The 19,317-nt window shown below is 36.8% G+C and overlaps 1 protein-coding gene across 1 annotated transcript; it reads left to right on the forward strand.

The window, feature by feature from the left end:
- The first annotated feature begins 3,567 nt into the window (after nucleotides 1-3,567).
- On the forward strand, nucleotides 3,568-18,922 carry LOC139715107 (development-specific protein LVN1.2-like). The gene is made up of 7 exons (XM_071626722.1): nucleotides 3,568-3,603; nucleotides 5,931-6,040; nucleotides 12,575-12,732; nucleotides 15,084-15,174; nucleotides 15,412-15,600; nucleotides 17,075-17,169; nucleotides 18,851-18,922. The coding sequence occupies exons 2-7, from the start codon at nucleotides 5,944-5,946 to the stop codon at nucleotides 18,920-18,922; spliced, it is 702 nt and encodes a 233-aa protein (XP_071482823.1). The 5' UTR covers nucleotides 3,568-3,603; nucleotides 5,931-5,943.
- The last annotated feature ends 395 nt before the right edge of the window (nucleotides 18,923-19,317 follow it).

Consider the following 19,317-nt stretch of genomic DNA (forward strand, 5'->3'; position numbering starts at 1 on the left):
GGGATTCATGTTTTGAACATTTCTAAGTGAGATAATGAGAACCTCTTGTGACATTTGAAAGAGCATGTAATTCTAAGAAGGATTCAACGTTTATTTGATGAAAATTGGTTTTGAAATGCTGAGATATCCAAAAAAGTGATGATAATAAAAGGCGACAGGCCACAACTTTATTAGGATCTCTTTGTTTCACCTTGTTTTTGGATATCTCAGCCATTTCAAAACCGATTTTCATCAAATAAAATTTTGATACCCTTTTAGAATTGCACGCTCTTTGACATCTCATAGAGTGGTTCTGAATATTCGCAAAACGTTAAAAGCAAAATCCTCACCTCGACCAGAACTGTACACACCCTTTAATATAAGCATGGAGCTACCAAGCATTGTAGCTCCATGATATAAGTAAGAAAGACAAAGGAATGCACCTACCCTAGATTCAGAATGACTTGCACTTTCCCTGTATAATGTCGTCCGGTGATCATGTTTAACATGTAATGCAAGTTAGGATCAGGCTATAGGGAAAGGTGCATTCTAGTGTCTTTTCTTAATCATAATTATTAGTAATCCTGCAATGATTGACAGGTAAAGGGGTGTCAGGGGCAGAATCTTGGTATGAAAGATTTTATATTTGTTGGTGTCGCTGTTATTGTAGGAGTATTCAAGTAATGTTAGAAAAGAGATTGGAAAACCATTATGAAATACATGTATATTATGGCACAGATAATTATTTAGATATTAATTTGGCCACATGAATGGGGGTATCATGAACCTAAACAAGACAGTCAATATGCAATCATGTATTTGCATTGTGCACATATAGTTCCTTTAACATATTCCTTTTTCATTTCATTGCAATGACGAAATGTGGTGCAATCAGATCAAATGGAAACGCGTGAGGCCAGGACACGCCCACCTCCGCATATTTACATCACGTGGGTGCGACTAATAGGTTTTTCGGTGCTTCTTGAAAACAGGAACTCATTTCTTCTCCTTCTTTTTTTTTTTAATGGGATTTTGGCCTTTTTGATTAGTTTGCTTGTTTCTTGTTTCGTTTTAGTTTTATTTCTAGAGTGCGGCCAAGGCACATACCCTACAACTTCCACGTACGTATCGTCTATATCCATCCAACATTCTTAGATGGATCGTAAGCCCTGGCAAGTGAAATAAGCCTCGATCACATTGAACGCAAAGCCAAGACCCTGTGCCACACACCAGTAGATCACGTTCTTATAACTTATGATTTCGCTAGTAGAAACAAATGTCAAAATGATGAAGGTAGGTTGAGTTTCTTGATCTGATGGCATATATTCTTAAAAACCTGCTAGCGTGGGGATATACCATGGGATGGAAAGAATGACCCGGCTTGGATATATCAAAGAATCCCCGAAACGAATTGTTAACTGCTTTATGTAAACAATGTAAGTGCACATACATGACATACAGCCGTTGATTCTCAATTGCAGTCGACCATTACCGACTAGTACTATGATAAGTCTTTGCAAATATGAATCATAACAGCATAACATCATAACTTATCATTGTACTAGTATACACACTACAGGTACACTGGCGAAGGCCCGAGGCGGGTTGAAAATTTTGTGAATAAAAACCTTCTTGTTGGATCTACAGATGGCGTACTTGAGACTCATTCTTCTTATAATTATAACATTCGAAGTCCAACACGTGGAAAACTCCAAGATGAAAATTACATATATATATATATATATATATATATATATATATATATATATAATATATATATATATATAATATATATATATATATATATAATATATATATATATATATATATTTGTTTAAAGTTACACTCCCACACTCACAATTAGATGTTCCATTGCGAAGTTATTCATAAGATATATTTTTGCAATTTTACCCTAGCTGTTATCATGTCTTCTTTGTTTGAGCACAAAAAAAAAAACAAAAAAAAAAACCCACAAAAAACCAACAGAGATCACTTTGAAAACGCCATCGTTTCAATGGTGCACTGCAAAAAGTCCGGTGTTAAATATAAAACACCGAGCTGGTGTTAGATTTCCGGTGCTCATTCATGGTGTTAGATTAACACCTCCGGGTGTCATTTCAAAATTTATTTTTTTTTTTGAATAGTTTCTTAGTTATTGCACTTCTTGTTAATTTTGAACTTCAACAAGACGATAAAGAATTTTCCGATAAAGTACTTGATTTTTGAAAAAAAAAATGTTTAAACAAATTTACACCACAGTAACACCAGTTGGTGTGGTCCCCTATTGAAGCTGGACGGGTGTTATACCATTGCAATTAACACCACCAATATCAAATCAATACCATGCCGTGTCATTATTGAATTAACTCTAGCGCAGTGTCAAAAATATCACCAGCCACAGTGTCAAATTAACACCACGAAGTGCCAGGCGAACACTTTTTAACACCGTCACAATACATTTTCAACACCTGTGGGTGTGGTCCTCTATTGAAGTTTGATCGGTGTTAGATTTAACACCCATGGTGTTAAATGTAACACCGATGTTTTTACAGTGTGTGCTATCTCGACACACAACTCAAAGCCGCCTTACATAGCATGTATATTTTTTTTCTCTCAGCTTAAGGACTGCATATCACGTGCATTACGTCATGTCTTTATTGAGAAACAGACAGCCACCTGACCAACAAAACCTTTACTCAGTGGCACGTGGAATGCGCCGATGTGTTCGATCTACGTACGTCACCACTTACCAGTCACCGTCAACTTCTTTACTGTGTAAAGCAGTGGGGGTTTTGTTCTTGTTATTGTGTTGTACCGGCAACACATCACGATACCATGTTTTTTGACTCTGTACCCAAGCGACATTGGACGACCCTGCGCTAGCATTAATTATTGCCTCTCGGGAGATGGGGTCAATGTATATATAACGTCTAGCTCAGATCTGAGAAGACTCACTACAGCGTGCACGGCGACTTGAATTATACGTGTGGTTCGGAAATCTCTCATACGAACACCTTGCATCGGTAAGTTGTCTGGCGATAGATAAGATAGGTATAGGTCGTAAGTAGTTTAGCATGTGTACAAATTAAAAGCCAAAAATAAGTTAAACCCCTAAAACCAAGGATAGCCCTATGAATGAATGCATTCACTTCATATCAGTCCTAGCTACATGTACTTCATATCTAAAATAATACCTGAACTCTTCCCGCTCCTCGGCAGGTGTAATTATGTGTTAAAGGGATGGTAGGGCCTATACTTTTGGTGGAGATGGGGCTTGAGGTTTTCAAAGCTTTATGATAGTTTTTTTTTTTTAGATAATGAGAAACCTCATGAAATATGAAAGAGCATATTACATAATTCTAAGATGAATTCAAAGCTGATTTGATGAAAATCGATTTTGAACTGGCTGAGATATTCAAAAGTAACACAAAGAAATCCTGATAAAAGGTGGGACCCACCTTTTATTAGGATTGCTTTGTTTTACTTTGTTTTTGAGTATCTGAAAAAAAAAATCATCAAATATCATCTAATCTTCAAATAAACTTAGAATACCTCTTACAATGTCATACTTTTTTTTAAACAGTTCATGCAGTGGCTTCTTAGTACAAGACTCCTCACAAACAGGTAAAAGCGGAATTCTCACCACAACCAAAATATGAAGAGTTTGTTTGCAAAAACCGATAAGTCCATATTTGTCAAATGGACATATTTGCCATTAAAGGTCAAGCAAACTAAAGAGAATAATAAGATTTTTTTTTGCTTCTTTTGGCCATAACTTAAAAAATGTACCTTTATATGTAGTGACCAATATATCATTTAAAAGGTATTATTTTGTACTTTATGACAGAGACCGTACTTCAAAATCTTCAAAAATGGACTTTTCGGTTTTTGCAAACAAACTCTTCATATACATCCCTTTAAGACCATAATATTATATTTTCCACGATTATTCTTTAAGAATCCTTGTCTCGGTGTTGCTACGCACAGCCATGAGATCAGCGTCTCTAGTGTTAAGTCGTCAAGGTAATACAAGCACCTTCTCTCGGCCCCCCATCCAAATCGGACCGCTGAATTGCTGTATCCTAATCGAAAGCATACAGAGTTTTGCCACTGATATACAGGATTTTAGTAAGCATGCCTTGCTTCTAGGTTTGTAATTTGATGTACAACTCTGATTCCAGGATGATGAGTGGTAAGTTAATGTTATTGGCTTGATAACTGAACAATTTGTGACGTATTTTGCTGTCTGTTTAATAGGTGATGTTACGGTTATTTATTAAAGTGAGATCAATTATTTTCATGAAATTTTTTTCACTCTTAAAGGAGTAAATACAAAAATGAGTGAATTTAGAGTGAAATTGGAGTGAATTTTGAGTGAAAATGTTCATTTTCACTCGTTTTAGAGTGACGTCAGGGATCACTCCAAAATCTTCGAGTGATCCCTGAGGTCACTCCAAAATGAGTGAATATGAACATTTTCACTCGAAATTCACTGCAATTTCACTCTAAATTCACTCTTTTTTGTATTCACTCCTTTAAGAGTGAATATTTTCACTCGATTTTTTTTTAGAGAGTTAGAAGGCTTAACGGTACACCAAGTATTCCTCTTAGATAAGGGTATGTGTGTGGCCCTGAAAAGGGCATACTCAGTCCTGACGTTTCGGCAAGCATGTTTTCGCCATTCGATCACATGCTTGCCGAAACGTCGGGACTGGGTAGGCCCTTTTGAGGGACAAACACTTTCCCGATATATAGAAAGAATACATACGTGGTGCACCGTTAAGCATTCTACCACCTTATCATTTTCTTGTTAGAATCTCTGTGATAAATGTCCATTGTGACCATAGACACACTAATAATCATTCTCCTGTTTTTCTCATATTTCTCCATGAGTATCCATGGAATTGCCTGACCTTGAAGTTTTCTAGGCATCGTGATCTAGAAGCATAATATACTAACAATCTTATCTTCATATCCTGATATTAGCGAGCAAATATTTTTAAAAGTCACTGAGAAAACCCGTTATTATTGGTATTATTATAATTATTATATTATAAACATTTCTAGTAGAAAAAAGAACCACTTTCATATATACTTTAAACCGCAGGGACTAAGCAGTTAAACTGTGGTAAGCTTGATGGTCTCTACTTAACACTTTTTTTTTCAAGCTTCAAGATACTAAGCTGCCAATATGAATATGGTTATGAGGGCTGAAACATCGCCTTATATGAGTCAGAAGCCTAGCATAAATAAACGATTGTCCTGGTAAAGAAAATTGTACTTTGTACTTGTGCAAATTGAAAGTTCAGTATAAGTAAATAACTTTGTCCCCTTTTTTATACGATAACGCTTATTGTAATGCAGTGGTGTTCGTGTGCAGGAAGATCAACTATCGTTAATACCTCCGAGTATTAATCTTTAATCTATTGAAATGAGACAGGTAGGCTTTGTAAGACAGCTTAGTGAATTGGGATTATTGCCTGTATTTCCCACCTATATAGCGATGTCGATCGAGCCTACTTATAACCTCTGAGTCGATCGCGAAATCACGTCTAGTAGTTACTGTTATCGTCATCGTTATTGCTCATTCGTTTCTTCGTGTCTACCTTAAATGTATTGTTTGGGAACTGTGATTGAAAAAAAATCAAGTTATCACATTTGATGCATATGTGAAGGGCGGTTGTGTCCCAAAACAACCTACCACACAAGAATTTCACAGTAAAGCCTAAAATACAAGGATATATCATTATAGTTTCTCAATAAACCATTAACGTAGACGGTTTAGTCTAGAAGCAATTTTATCATAGCTACTGTTCACATTTTGTATATTTTAACAATACTGATTAACATTGATTGTTTCTATCCCCAAGTCACAATTTAAAACTATTTTGAAGCACTAAAGCTGGGGTTTCACCTGCAAATGGTATAAATAATGTCTTTAATCCCTTTAGCGTGTATTCAAGTATGGCGAGACTGTCGCTCCTGTTGACTCTGGTGGCCGTGGTGGCGGTGAGTGCTCAAAAGCGATGCTGCACTCCGAAGCAGTTCATGGCGGGTGTTGGTAAGCCGAGCCTTTGTTTCCTTTCGTACTCTTTGGCCCGAATTCACGAAGGTGGTACAATTAACCGAAATCAATCATTTCGTCGACGAAATGACTGATTTCGGACCGAAATACGTCATGCGACACTTGGCACTCCATACAAATTGTCCATGGTTCAAACCATGGTTTCAATATTGTACCACCTTCGTGAATTCGGGCCAATTTGTTTGTTTTGTTAATCACGTTGTGTTGGTATGTTTGTGTTTGAGGATCTGTGTTGTGTCTCTGTGTTTCTCGTTAGTTTTTCACAGTTTCAATCCTCTATCTTTAACATCATTCTTTTCATTCCTCATTACAACCCCACATGTAAGATGTTTTGTAGGCGCCAAGGTCCCAAAGTTTTATTTGAGAGTGCCGATTAACGTTCACTCTCCATTGTCGTGTAGGAGAGCGAAATGTCATGTTCACGCTTAATATTACTATTGCTCCGAATTGTCTTACATTGTTATAATTCTTTGAAATTATGCCTTTAGACTTGGCACTATCCACCCATCATATTTAGATTTTTTTTTTTTTGGCAAAGAAAGTAAGATCAAATCAGAATCAATCAGATAAATCTTGCAACAATGCGAACCTTGAAGCTCCTTGACAAACGTTGTACTGTTACGAAATGCATTAAATTAATTATGGATGAACATGGTCAAATAATAACATTGAGTGCACAGTATTTCTGTCCTAATTGACTGCTTTAATCGCAAACAGACTCTCAGTTGATCTAACCAAGGAGGTATAGGTGAGCCCGCCTGATAGTACCTCCTTGATGTAATTTCCCATCGAATCACAACGCAGAAATTATGACATTGAATTGGTATCATCTATTTTTTGTTTGTTTGTTTGTTTCCGTTTGTCACAAGATAATGTTCTGTTACGGTTAATTGAGTCTTTAAATTCAGCCGATGTCTTCATTCAAAATAGATAAATAGATAGATAGATAGATAGATAGATAGATAGATAAATAAATAAATAAATAAAGAAGAAAAACCGCTGCACAAGTAGGCCTTACTAGTTGCACAGTCATTTTAGTACCAAACTTTAGCATTGTGGTGTGTCCCTTTTTCGCTCTCTCGGATTGACCTTTCATATTTGACTTCTGCTGACTTTCGTGTATGTTTAGTGCAATGCAAAAAATGGCCCTGATGGTACGCAACACCTTCCGTCGATTTCAAAGTCAAAGCGGTATGAGCAAACCTCGCGAAAGTTTACCTTTGTTCTCTGTATACGGCTGAACAAAATGTAAACATTTACATTATGTGTGCATATGTGCGTTGTGCAATGTGTGGTTTTATGTTGCCTGGTAGAGGTACATGTATGTTTCATTTAATACATGAAAGCAAGAGATTATTAAGCAGCGGGGGAATTTTGAGGGGTGGACTTGCTTCAATCTTGTCTCCCTCTACTAAATTAATGAAATTTGTGAGATAATACTGGTATGATAATTAAAATAATAACAATTGAGTATATGAATATAAGAACGACCCAAGTCCAATTTTGGGCAAAATTTAGTTTGACTTGGGAAATTGTAGCTTATGCATGGACTCATCTTGTGTGTAAAGGATAAATCCTAATTACCCCCGGAAGTGCCTGAAATGAATGAGTTAAATCTTATATTAATGTAAGAATGAAGGACTTGGGTCATTCTTACATTCATATAATAGCGCCCTCTCTCATCCTTCTCCCATCTCTATAGCAGAATATCATGTATATGAATCAAAGAACGACCCAAGTCCACCACACAAAATGGCCTCTCCACAATTAATGTAAATGTTAATTGTCATAATAATATATGTTCTAATTTGTATATACAATGTTGCCTTCCCATCACAGTGAAATAGAATATTATTGGACAAATAAAAAAGATATGACGTTTTTTTTAGTTTACTCGAAATGATCTTCCATGGACTTGGGTCGTCCTTATATTCATATACTCAATTATCTTCTATATCCGGGTAGTCTCTTTAGTGTTGTCATTGCTCTGCCATCATCATTCCTCTAGAGTTGCCAGGTACCCATTTATACATATTATTGGGATGGCTTAGTGAAATTATCGTGACACGGCGGACAAAAGCATGATTTTTTCACCAAAGGTACTTCATGATGTACCTTCTCAAAAAATAGGGTGCTCCAAAAAAATTGATGCTGGGAAGGAGGTCAGAGGTCAAAGGTCAATGACTTTTATGTGTGAAATAGGTTTTTTGGCCATTTCTCAAGTCAGGAATATCCAATCTGGATAAAACTTGGCAGGAAGAATATTGAGAATACGTAAAATATTTTGATTGAATTTGGAGTGAATTTTCCAAATGTCAAAGGTCAAAGGTCAATGAACTTTTTTCTAAAAATCATGTTTTTGTTTATTTCTCCAGGTAGGAAGATTCAATTTTCACAAAATTTGATATGAACGTTATATAGAAGGTACCAAGAGTATAAAGCAGGGGTCAAATATATTTTTTGATTTGTACGTTGCCATGGCAACCCAAAACTAGGGTTTTTAGTTGAAGTTAGTTACAGGAGGCTATTTTCCAGTTTGGAAGAGATTCCATTTAAATAGGTACAACTGATCGACGGGATGTATAGAGGTTTAGTAAATACTTTTGATTAGTGTTAAGTGGTATGTTGCCATGGCAACTACATATATAGATTTTGGTTAAACTTAAAGGAGACTCTAGAACTTAAATGAATTTGAAGAGATTTCCACCAGGGTTGGTATTATTGATCAACAAAAAGTCGCAAGACAAAGATTTTTCACCTTCATAGCATGTGGGTTAAGTGAATGCAGGAACAATAGTAGAACACATCAGTGAGAGTTTGAGGAAAATTGGACAATCCGTTCTAAAGTGAAGAATTTGTGAAGTTTCTGCTCAGTCGAGGCTGGATGAGAAGACTACTATACCTTGTAATGTCACATGTGTACAACGATATAAAGAATGAATAAAGAAAATTCAACATATTTTCACTTACAAAAGGATACCCGACTTCTCTTTCAAAAGGCAGGGGAATAATATTACCCTTAACATACGTCAGTAGCAGGTCAAAGAAATGTGAACTTTATTCAAAAAGTATGATTTTGTGAAATTCTCTTTTTATTTTCCTTAGAATGTGCACATGTGACATCATACACTGTGGTAGTCTTTCCATCCAGCCGCGACTGTGCGTTTTAAAAAAAATCGTAACTTTTGAACGGATTGTACGATTTTTTCCAAGCTTTCTGTGATGTGTCCTACTAATATTGTTGTATTCACTCAATCCACGTGTGCGTGAAGGTGGACTTGTCCTTTAAGGACAGATTCTGAAAGAACAGACTCTAAGCTTTAAAATGATATATCACTCAATTCAAGTGGATTCCCCTAACCTATCTAAACAATAATACTGGAAAGAAAGCACACACTCTGGATAAGTATGACTGATAAAAAAGAGGCTGCATTGTCTTTTTAAGCGTTTAATCTTTACCAAGCTGTCTCATGTCATTAGTTCATCTTTTCTTTCCCCCTCCAATTTTCATTTGAGCTGTCATTATTAATTTTTGATGATAAGAACGATGCCACAAGGCATTGTTTCTTAAAAATGCTTCAGCTGCTCCTTCAGGTCCAAAATCTACATCAAATATAATTTTCCTGATCTCAACATTTTCCAAAAATAAAGCATACACCTTTTATGCATTGAGTCCTCCTTTTTGTGGACAATTAAAGGCAAAAACCCAGTATTAGTGCTTAAAAATTATTCTTAAGTGTGACTTACGGATAGAAAGAACCTCTGTAAAAAAATTGAATCTGTATAATCAATGTTAAGTATTGTTAATAACACAAAATGTGAACAATATTTTTATAATAAAATGTTTCCAGACTAAACCGTCCGCATTTATGCTTTAATGAGAAAAATACTGATATCTCCCTATATGTTTGCTTTGATCGCAAAAACTGTATATGGTAGGATGTCTTGTGATACAACAGGGGGGGGGGGCATTTGATGAAGCAGTTTGGTCAGATATTTTTTCTGACAAACTGTTACAAACTACAGAAATCCTTGCATCTGATTGGCAGAGACCAAATTTTTCCGACAACTTGTCGTACAAAATGCATCATAAAATGCCCCAGACCTACATATATTATGCATGAAATGTGATATCCTGAACATTTCTTTTTTCAAGTCACTCTCCCAAAAGTATGTATAGGACCTTAAAGTTTTTCTTGTGTTTGTTCCTGGCAGATTACTAGTACACAAATGCTCCAATCCATGGTGACCTAACGGGAATTAAGGAAATTAAAATGAATATACTGAAAATCAAAACTACAGATACCGATAACTTACTTCATTCTTCTCTCCCCACCCCAACCCTTCTTTTTGGTTTCTTGATGTACTAGTAGATCTAGCTGACTTTGACAATTGTCATTATGTAACATCTTCTTCAATTGACAAGGTGAGAAAACTTAACTATCATTTCATTATGCTGCTGGACTAAAAGGGTTAGTTGAACTATTGTTTTTAATGTACTAGTATTACTTTTTCCTCCCATCAATCACATGTATTTTGGGTGGAATGTATTTTGATATAAAGCATCATAGAATCAACCGCCTTTGGGGTCAGGAATTTTGTCATATCATAATTATGTGATTTAGATTCTGCTCTATGCCGATTTTGTTTTATTTCTATAAACGTTGTTAACTTCCCCATAGACTGTTCACCAGCCAACTACATCCCACTCCCTTCGGATAATGTGAACCAATCAAACATTGCTTTTACTTTTGAATAACATGTTTATTTATATAGCTATCAGACCAAAATATTCAAACCGCTCTGAGTCTTTATGAGTGAAATTACAAATATAAATATATTTTTACAAATATTCAAATTGTCTAAATTCAACTTCATATGTGAAAACAAACTTTTACCTTTTTTAAACATTTGAATAACCCCCATAAGAAATAAGAAACATATAGAGAGTGGTAGTGCGGACTATAAAAATTGCTTATGGGAACCGGGTAATCCCTGCGTTAAACCTATGGAATTCACACAATCTTGGAGGAAACGGGTTAAATTTGTTTGGAAATATGTAAGGCAATACCCAAAACCTGAAGTTCTCAATGGAATATTAGAATGCAGCTCTTCTACTGGTAAACTAGTGGTACTGGGAGAAGAAATGAGCTGTGACATAGTCCTACACCTGGCTCAGTCACTGCCCAAGATTTACAGTACATGTATCTGAGCCAGAGTCACACGTCACTCTTTGCCATTTCTCTACAGGAGGTAGACAGTACTAAACAAAAAAAAAATCCTTTACCAGAAATAATATCAAATAATTTAATGAAAATGTGCTTAAGAAAACTGGACTGTTCCAACAAACCTCTCTCAGGTTTGCAACACAGACTAACCACCTGTCACCATATAGGAAAACCAGTAAAAACGGTGTATTATTGTAAACATGCACGTAATATGTCGTTTAGAGGGTCTGGATTTTAAGACTAGCAACCATGTACATTGGATTGCATTGTACAGAAACCTGGCGAATGCCCTGTGTATAGTCTTTGAATTCAGACATTATTATTATGTACAAATTAAGGGTATTTTCTCATTTTTTCTGTTGCCGGATTTCTTGGAGCACCCCCTAATTTTGATCCTCATATATATACAAATGTCTGAGGAAAGAATGACACTTTTGTCCGGCGTGTCACGATAATCAGTATATTTGTCACTAAGCCACCCCACTATATGGGTTGAGAGGGACATTGTGGGTAAAATCATCTTGTCCAAGGATATAAACACTGGGCGGGAATCGAACTCGGGTCCTCCGATCCGATTGGGCGTCCGGAAACTTATCCATCTTGCCACAGCGCCCCACATCGCAACTGCTTTGGTCTACAAATTTCATTCGTTTTGATAAAGACATGATTGAAGAAAACTCACACCTTATAATTCATATTGATTTCCTTTATCAAAAAAAAAAACAAAAACAAAAAACAAAAACAAAATCTAGCCAAGAAATTCCGAGAAGTCGTGTTATGTCATATTCGAGAAAATAAATGAAAAAAAAAAAGAAAATATCTTTTGGTATTTGGATAAAGTGAAGGACCTACGTTGAAGATTAGTTTTTGAAACGCATGTTTCGATTCGAAACAACATAGGCCTACACTCAACGTCCCATTCGAACAAAAACATTTTCTAATTAATATTCCCAAATTTTGGAATTGAGACAGGAGGTATATCATCCACTTTATAAACGTCAAATACATGTCACTTTGTGAATGGTAGCTCGAAATCGTTCCATAAAAGTTCTCGGGCTCTCATTGTCTGCAATATTATTAGTGTATGTTAGTATTTACCTCAAATTCATTTCATTTTAGGAATCACGATAATGAAATATTATACGTCTCCTCCAAGGTACATTACGCACCTAATTTCATAGAGCAACAGTCTATTTTCCTTCTAGTTTCATGTTTAAATTGAAGTGTTGAATGTTGCGTTGATAACGCTGTAAATTACGTGCTCTTCGCTTGCTCCATTCAGGCGCCACGGTTGGTGAGTCCGATCCCGGACCCACGGCACTGTTCGTCAGTTCCTACGGGGCGTATGACTTCACAAACAAAAGGTTCGGACAAAACGTAACAATTTCTTTCCTGAATGACACCTCTACAAGCTATCGCCTTGTTCAAAAGTTCAGCAAGGTAATGTTTCTCAGGACCACTTCAAAGTGAGTTAGCTTGAATCAGCTTTAATGAGAGCTAGGTCATTCTTACTAAAATATAACTGTTGTCATTAGTATCATGTTCTGTTCTTAATTTCCCATTGAATAGACTGACACCACGCAAACACATGCATATTCGAAACATTTCTGCTGATTCAATTAACTGGACGTCGTGAGCCTGGTTTTTTTTTTTCACTAATGGCGTAAAAACACACGGAAAAGAAAGAGAATGGAAATGATCTAGGAATCATTTTCTTTGAAAAGAACAATTATTGTATCCCCGAAAAGAGTTCGAAGGATGCCATAGATTTGGCCTCGGCGCGACGCCGCCGCCGTCGCTGCAGCCCCGTCCGCAGCTGCCGTGATATTATTAGGGAGCTTTAGATTTTCGACGCGCGGACGTTCAAAGTAAAAAAACATGTTCTGAGCTTGCGCAGTAGCGCGCGTGAAGTCAATCTATTTTTAGCTTGCGTCGCCTGAGTTGTTTACTACGCGTACTGGGCTATTTTCACGTCCGCACAGTTTGCGACGTAGAGAGCTTCTTTATGCACTTATCATATGGGGGCGCGATTTTATTTTTTATACGTTGCGTCCCAGCGTAATCTAAAGCTACTTTTCCACACGACGCAGGGAGAGGAGAACGTCCAGCGCAAGCGTCGGCTCAAACGTCCGCGCGTCAAAATCTAAAGCTCCCTAATGTTGTAGGTGGTGGCGCCTTCACTTGTTCTGTCTTTCACAAGGTAAACATTGTGTGCCCGATACTGGCCGCGTTTCTTGACCGATTTCCCCCACCCCCTCCCCAAATTTGGTATGTCAATGTGTCATAGACAAATCTAGACATCAATACCTATTGGCAATGCTGCCCTCACTGTATCATCTTTTACAGAGTGAAAGGCCAACCTCAGCAGGTCAAAAATTGCAAAAAAAATGCTTATTTTGTGCTATAACTTGGATGTTCCTCAAGGGATTTTATTCAGACTTGACGGGTGGTCATTCTAAATGTTGAACACAACAGTTTGTACTGACGGCACGCCACGGCGCCCTCAGTGTACCGGCTTGGAATGATGCCACGTCTGATTGGTCAGATTGTGCTCTATCAGCCATATTTCATGTCGGTTTTCATTCAAACTTGCTTTGGATGTTTATTAGGGTTATTCTAAGTTACACAAGTTTTTATTTACACCCCTCATTATTCCGACTTTTATAAGATGCCATGTAAAATGTCCTGTAGGTGCTATACCAGCCTCATTTCTCGTCGGATGTTATTTTGTCCCGCGACAGTTATCATATTACGGAACAACTCCATCTCCAATAAGGTCGAAACACATGTTTTGTTTTTTTTTTTCTTCAAGGACAGACTCTAAAAGAGCAATATTTCATGGCCCGAATTTACGACGGCGGTACGATTAAAACCATGGTCAATTTTAATGGAGCGCCAAGTGTCGCATGGCCTATGTCGTTAAGAAATCAGTCATTTCGTCAGCGAAATAATAACATTTTGTCGACGAAACTGTCGTTATGTGGACGAAATGACTGATTTTAGAACGAAATAGTCAATGCGACACTTGGGGCTCCATACAAATTGTCCATGGTTGAAAACATGGTTTTAATGGTCGTACCAACTTCGTGATTTCGGGTCTATATATTTTTGAATAATACATAAGTCAGAACAAATTGACTCTAAATCTGAATGAATGAAAGAAAGTAGACACTGCAAAAGGTGTTAATTGAGAAAATTTGCTTAGACGGTCCGAAACTGTCCAAATGCTAATCTCACCAATGTGTGTTCTTGGCGATAAATGAGACATAAAGTCGAATATAACACCCCTCATCAACCACAACAGAGGGATCACCAGTTTTAACAGTTTTGACACACTTCTTTACCGCATTTTATTTATGACACCTTAAATTTCAAAGAAGTAGCATCATCTTTTTTTTTTGTTGAAAGTGAAAAGTGTGAAAAGTTTTTTTTTATGATATGAAAAAGGACAGATATCTAAAGACTTATCATGTCACACAATTCTACAAAAAAAGTCTTACAAAAGGTACAATAAAATGATATCCCATTCGTTTTATGGTCCTAAGCTTGTTATTTAGAAGTTATGTAGAAGAATGATTTTTTTTCCAGAAAATATAAACAACTTAAGATTGAATATCTGGACCCGTTTTACATATTTTGAGTCCTCATTTAAAATCAGGAGGTGCGTTTTTTCCTTTTGTGTTGTGTTGCACGGTCATACATATGTTTCTATTTTTCCTTGGTCATGTTTGAGTACATGTATTTCTTTTATTTCTTGTGTTCTCACAAACGCCCCTTTCTACTGACTTCAGGCGGGAAATTTCCAATGGATCATCTTCGACCAATACAAACTTTGTATCAAAGAACCAGTCACTGCACCGACTATTCAGAACTGCGTTCCAGGTAGACAACAACACCATAATCTTGCATGCAATAGAAAACTGTAAAATAAATTAAACTATCAGTTCATTGAAAATTCTACTAAATTACTAATTAAAAGATATCTATGTGTGTAGAGACGAAATAGGATGTACAAAAAATACCAAGTAGTATGTCGCTATTTTTAAGGATCTATACATGTATTTCAAATCTGTATCTCATTTTTTTGCCACCTCTTTTTTCCCCATCCTAATTCGCTAGAGAACGCTACGTTCTATGGTACCATGTCAATTGGCGGACCTTCTGGACTTATGGTTGACCTGTGGACGTACGTGATGTCCACCCCAAAGGACCCTTTGGATGGGACGGAATCAGCCACAGTCATCCAGAAGAACTGTTACCCAGTCGGTAACTCATTCGTGGGTGTTTGGTACCAGGGATCTGAACCAGGTATTTCTTTTCTCTCTCTCTGGGGATGCAACTTTTGAAGTGTCACCGCCTCTTCCATCCTCAAGAAAAAGCCTTTTAGTACAGGTCACAGTTTTGGACAGATAGAAGAGAGAATTTCAGCTGTAAAACGTTTATGAGGCTTACCACTTTTAATTATTTTCTTCCAGCCTTTCTCCCAGAACACATCTAATGCATGGGTGAAAATACGGTTACAGTTCGTTATTTCGAAGCTTCGTTAATCAGAAAGTGAAGTAAGGTTCGTTATTTCGATGTTTGTTGCTCCATTAATTGAATAATGTTCGTTACTCCACAGGTTCGCTACTTCGAAGATACGTTGTTCCGAAGATTCGTTAATCCGAACATAGAATAAAATTTGCTATTCCGTACGTTCCTTAATCCCTTAGATTTAAAACGATTAACGAACCTTTGATTAGAACGAGCCTTATTTCTTTTCCGATATAAGCCTTCGAAATAATGTCGCATCACTTTAAGCTTTTTATCTCTACAGGGCTTACAGTGTATTGACATGTATCAAATGTGACCCTGCACCTCAAAACAAACAAAAAGTCGCCAGACATGAATTTTTAGTTAAGACCATATTCTGAAAGAGTAGACTTTAAGCTTTAAAATGATGTATAACTCTCCTAGAATGTACTCTCCTAACCTATCTAAATATTAGAAAGAAAGGACAAACTCAGGAAAAGTGTGAACTGAGAAAAGAGGCTCTGAAGTACAATCTCTATTCAAGCGCTTAATCTTTACCAAACCGTGCTGGCTGTGCCATGAATGGGACAAAAAGCAGGAAGTAAACCACCAGAGTAACAACAATGAAGGGATTATCAGCTTAAACTGAAATTATGCATGCCTCATTAACACATTCTGCTCATAATAAATGCCAACTTTCAAAGCAGTAGCACTATCCTTTCAAAAGTTATTAGAGTTGAAAGTGAAGAGTGTGGACAAGGTTTTTCAGAAATGAAAAAGAGATTCTAAAGACACACGTAATCACACTATTCTACCAAAAATGTTCGAGATAAACAGCTAAGAAAACACACTTTCCTGCCCGTTTTATGATAACAAATTTTAGCATAATGTAAAAGAAGACCCGCTCTTTCAGAAAATATGAAAAAGTCAAGTTCGGCTAGGTTGACCCATTTCACTTATTTTCAGTCCTCACGCAAAATCAGTGTGTGCGACTTTATGCTCGTTTTGAGGTGCACGGTCACAAATTTACAAAACCTGACCTTTTTTTAAAAGTGACAATAGCCAGCTTAATCTTAAAACAATGGCGTAAGCAAAATAATTTCTTTGCTACTTTAGCCTGGTGTTGTGGTTACGCAGCATTAATTTTTTTTTTCATCCTCATGACATAGATGATTATTTTTGTTTTTGTTTTACCTTTACCGGGATTGGTTGTTATATGGAATAATACTTGTATTTTGAACCAAGAACCAATCATACCTTGTCCTACTAGTTCCCATGGTGTCTACTTCCGGAGTCTTCAATATGACCGAAGGCATCCCCGATCCCGATGCTTGGTTCACCCTCCCCAGTTACTGCCAGAAAGAGGTACGTTTGGCTGTGCTGCAGTTATTTTCATATTTGTGATGAACAAAAGAACAACAACTTTTTTTTTCTTTGTTATTTCCAAGGAGCTTTCATTAAAATATACATATTTATGTATTTTGTTAAAGCAAATCATTAACTTCGAACAAGACTAAAACAATACGCAGGAAATCTTTAGATACACAGTGTACAAAATAGCAAGTGTGGGTGTTTATTTCATATTACCCTCCCCAGTAACTGCCAGAAAGAGGTACGTTTGGCTGTGCTGCAGTTATTTTCATATTTGTGATGAACAAAAAAACAACAACCTTTTTTTCCTTTGTTATTTCCAAGGAGCTTTCATTAAAATATATATATTTATTTATTTTGTTAAAGCAAATCATTAACTTCGAAAAAGACTAAAACAATACGCAGGAAATCTTTAGATACACAGTGTACAAAATAGCAAGTGTGGGTGTTTATTTCATATTACATGTATGTATAAATTCCATTTCATTACGCGTAAAGTTGTGAAGGACATAACTTTTGATAATTATGATGATCAATGTGATGTTGACTGAAAAGAATGATTAAAGAAATTACAACACGATATCTTTAAATCCCTTCCGGGGGATACCTCCAAAACAAAGTTTCACTGATCTGGCGGGATGTCTCAGTCGACACTGTCCATGTGTTTAACCGCTAGAGTGTAGGCAAAATCATAAATGAAGTTTGAACGCAGATAAAATGAGTGAAGTTATTCAAGAATTATGCACATTTTCCGGCAGAGTCAAAGTTGCAGTATATGAATATTACGCCTGTTTTACAAAATACACTGTAAATGATAGGCCTATATGCTGACATTACGTGTGTATAATTCGTAGGCTTTGCATGCATATATATATATGTCACCGACGGGACAAATAGGCGTCCACTCGGTATTTAAGTAAATACAAAAGAAATATAAATATCAAAGTGGGAGAGCAATTTTCTAAATCTGTTGTTCATATAAGAAGACTGGGGGAGAAAGAACGACGCATTATTAGCAATTCTTTTAAATTGAATAGTAAATTTGTTTATTTATTTATATTTTTAGATCTGAATAACAATTACAAAACAATATATTTTGGAATACAAGAATACAAAGAATGAAATTAAAATGTAAACCTAAAACAACGCAACACTGTGTTCAAGGTAGAGAGCTAAACCATCTCCATCGTGATCCAGGCTGTGCACATTAAAACAGGAGACTGACAAACTCCGTGATGGCGAGAGTATGCCTCAGCCACCGATATTAACTGGTGTTAAATGTGGATAAATTATCCACAAAACAAGCGAGAGTGCGGGGTGTCCAGTGATGTTGGACTCGGATCAGCTCAGTGGATGAAAGCGTTCTTTTGTTATGATTTCTTCTATGACAACAACAAACAATTGCGCATGCGCATTAACAAAAAATACACAGAAATAAGCAGTAGTAAAGGGGGCATACGTGTTGAAATATTTCGTATCATAACACTCACCCGCGCTTTAAAATTATTGTTGTCCTCAACAATAAGTGAAATTAGACCAATATGAATTAGATGAACAAAGTTATTACATTAATGTGACAAACATACTAGCCTGCATTAGACACTGAGGTGGAGTGCTCGCTTCCATAGCGTTGTGGTTTCCTCCTCGTTCTTGTTGAGCCTCGACATTTTTTTAGAATCTGCGCCGCTTCCTCGACCGCAAGTTCATCTTCCTCGTCATCACTCGAGAACGTGCAGGCAGTAAGTAGATTTCGATGGACCGTTTTGCAATTGCCTTCGTCGTTATGTATGACATAAACGTCCTGTTGTGGCATTCTACTTTCTACAGTCATGGAGTTGCCAGCCACCTGTCTGCGAGTTTCTGCCTACCAATAATGGCTTTATTGGCTAATAAAACTCTGTCGCCTTTGCAAGACGGTGCTTCTCTCGCTGCAGTGTCGTAGATCCCTTTCATTTTCTTGCGGGCAGTGTCCGCTTGTTTCTCGGCAGTGCGATAAGCTTCCCGTAGCGTGTTGTGTAGATCGCCAACATAGGCTGATACTTCCTGGGGCTCGTCTTCATCAACATCGTCGTTTCCAGCCATGAGATCGAGAGGAATGCGAGGCTCACGCCCAAACATCAGGAAGAATGGCGAGTAACCGGT

This window comes from Diadema antillarum, unplaced genomic scaffold (genome assembly GCF_040938485.1).
Source record: "Diadema antillarum isolate AM-2024a unplaced genomic scaffold, OU_Dant_1.0 seq00002807_RagTag, whole genome shotgun sequence".
Classification (NCBI taxonomy): Eukaryota; Metazoa; Echinodermata; class Echinoidea; order Diadematoida; family Diadematidae; genus Diadema; species Diadema antillarum.

Bases quoted from the DNA above. Each gene is read 5' to 3' on its own strand.
- LOC139715107 (XM_071626722.1), top strand. From the start codon at position 5,944: ATGGCGAGACTGTCGCTCCTGTTGACTCTGGTGGCCGTGGTGGCGGTG. The intron at 15,601-17,074 runs GTATTTCTTTTC...TTGTCCTACTAG, and splicing joins GTACCAGGGATCTGAACCAG to TTCCCATGGTGTCTACTTCC. The intron at 17,170-18,850 runs GTACGTTTGGCT...ACATTTTTTTAG, and splicing joins CCAGTTACTGCCAGAAAGAG to AATCTGCGCCGCTTCCTCGA.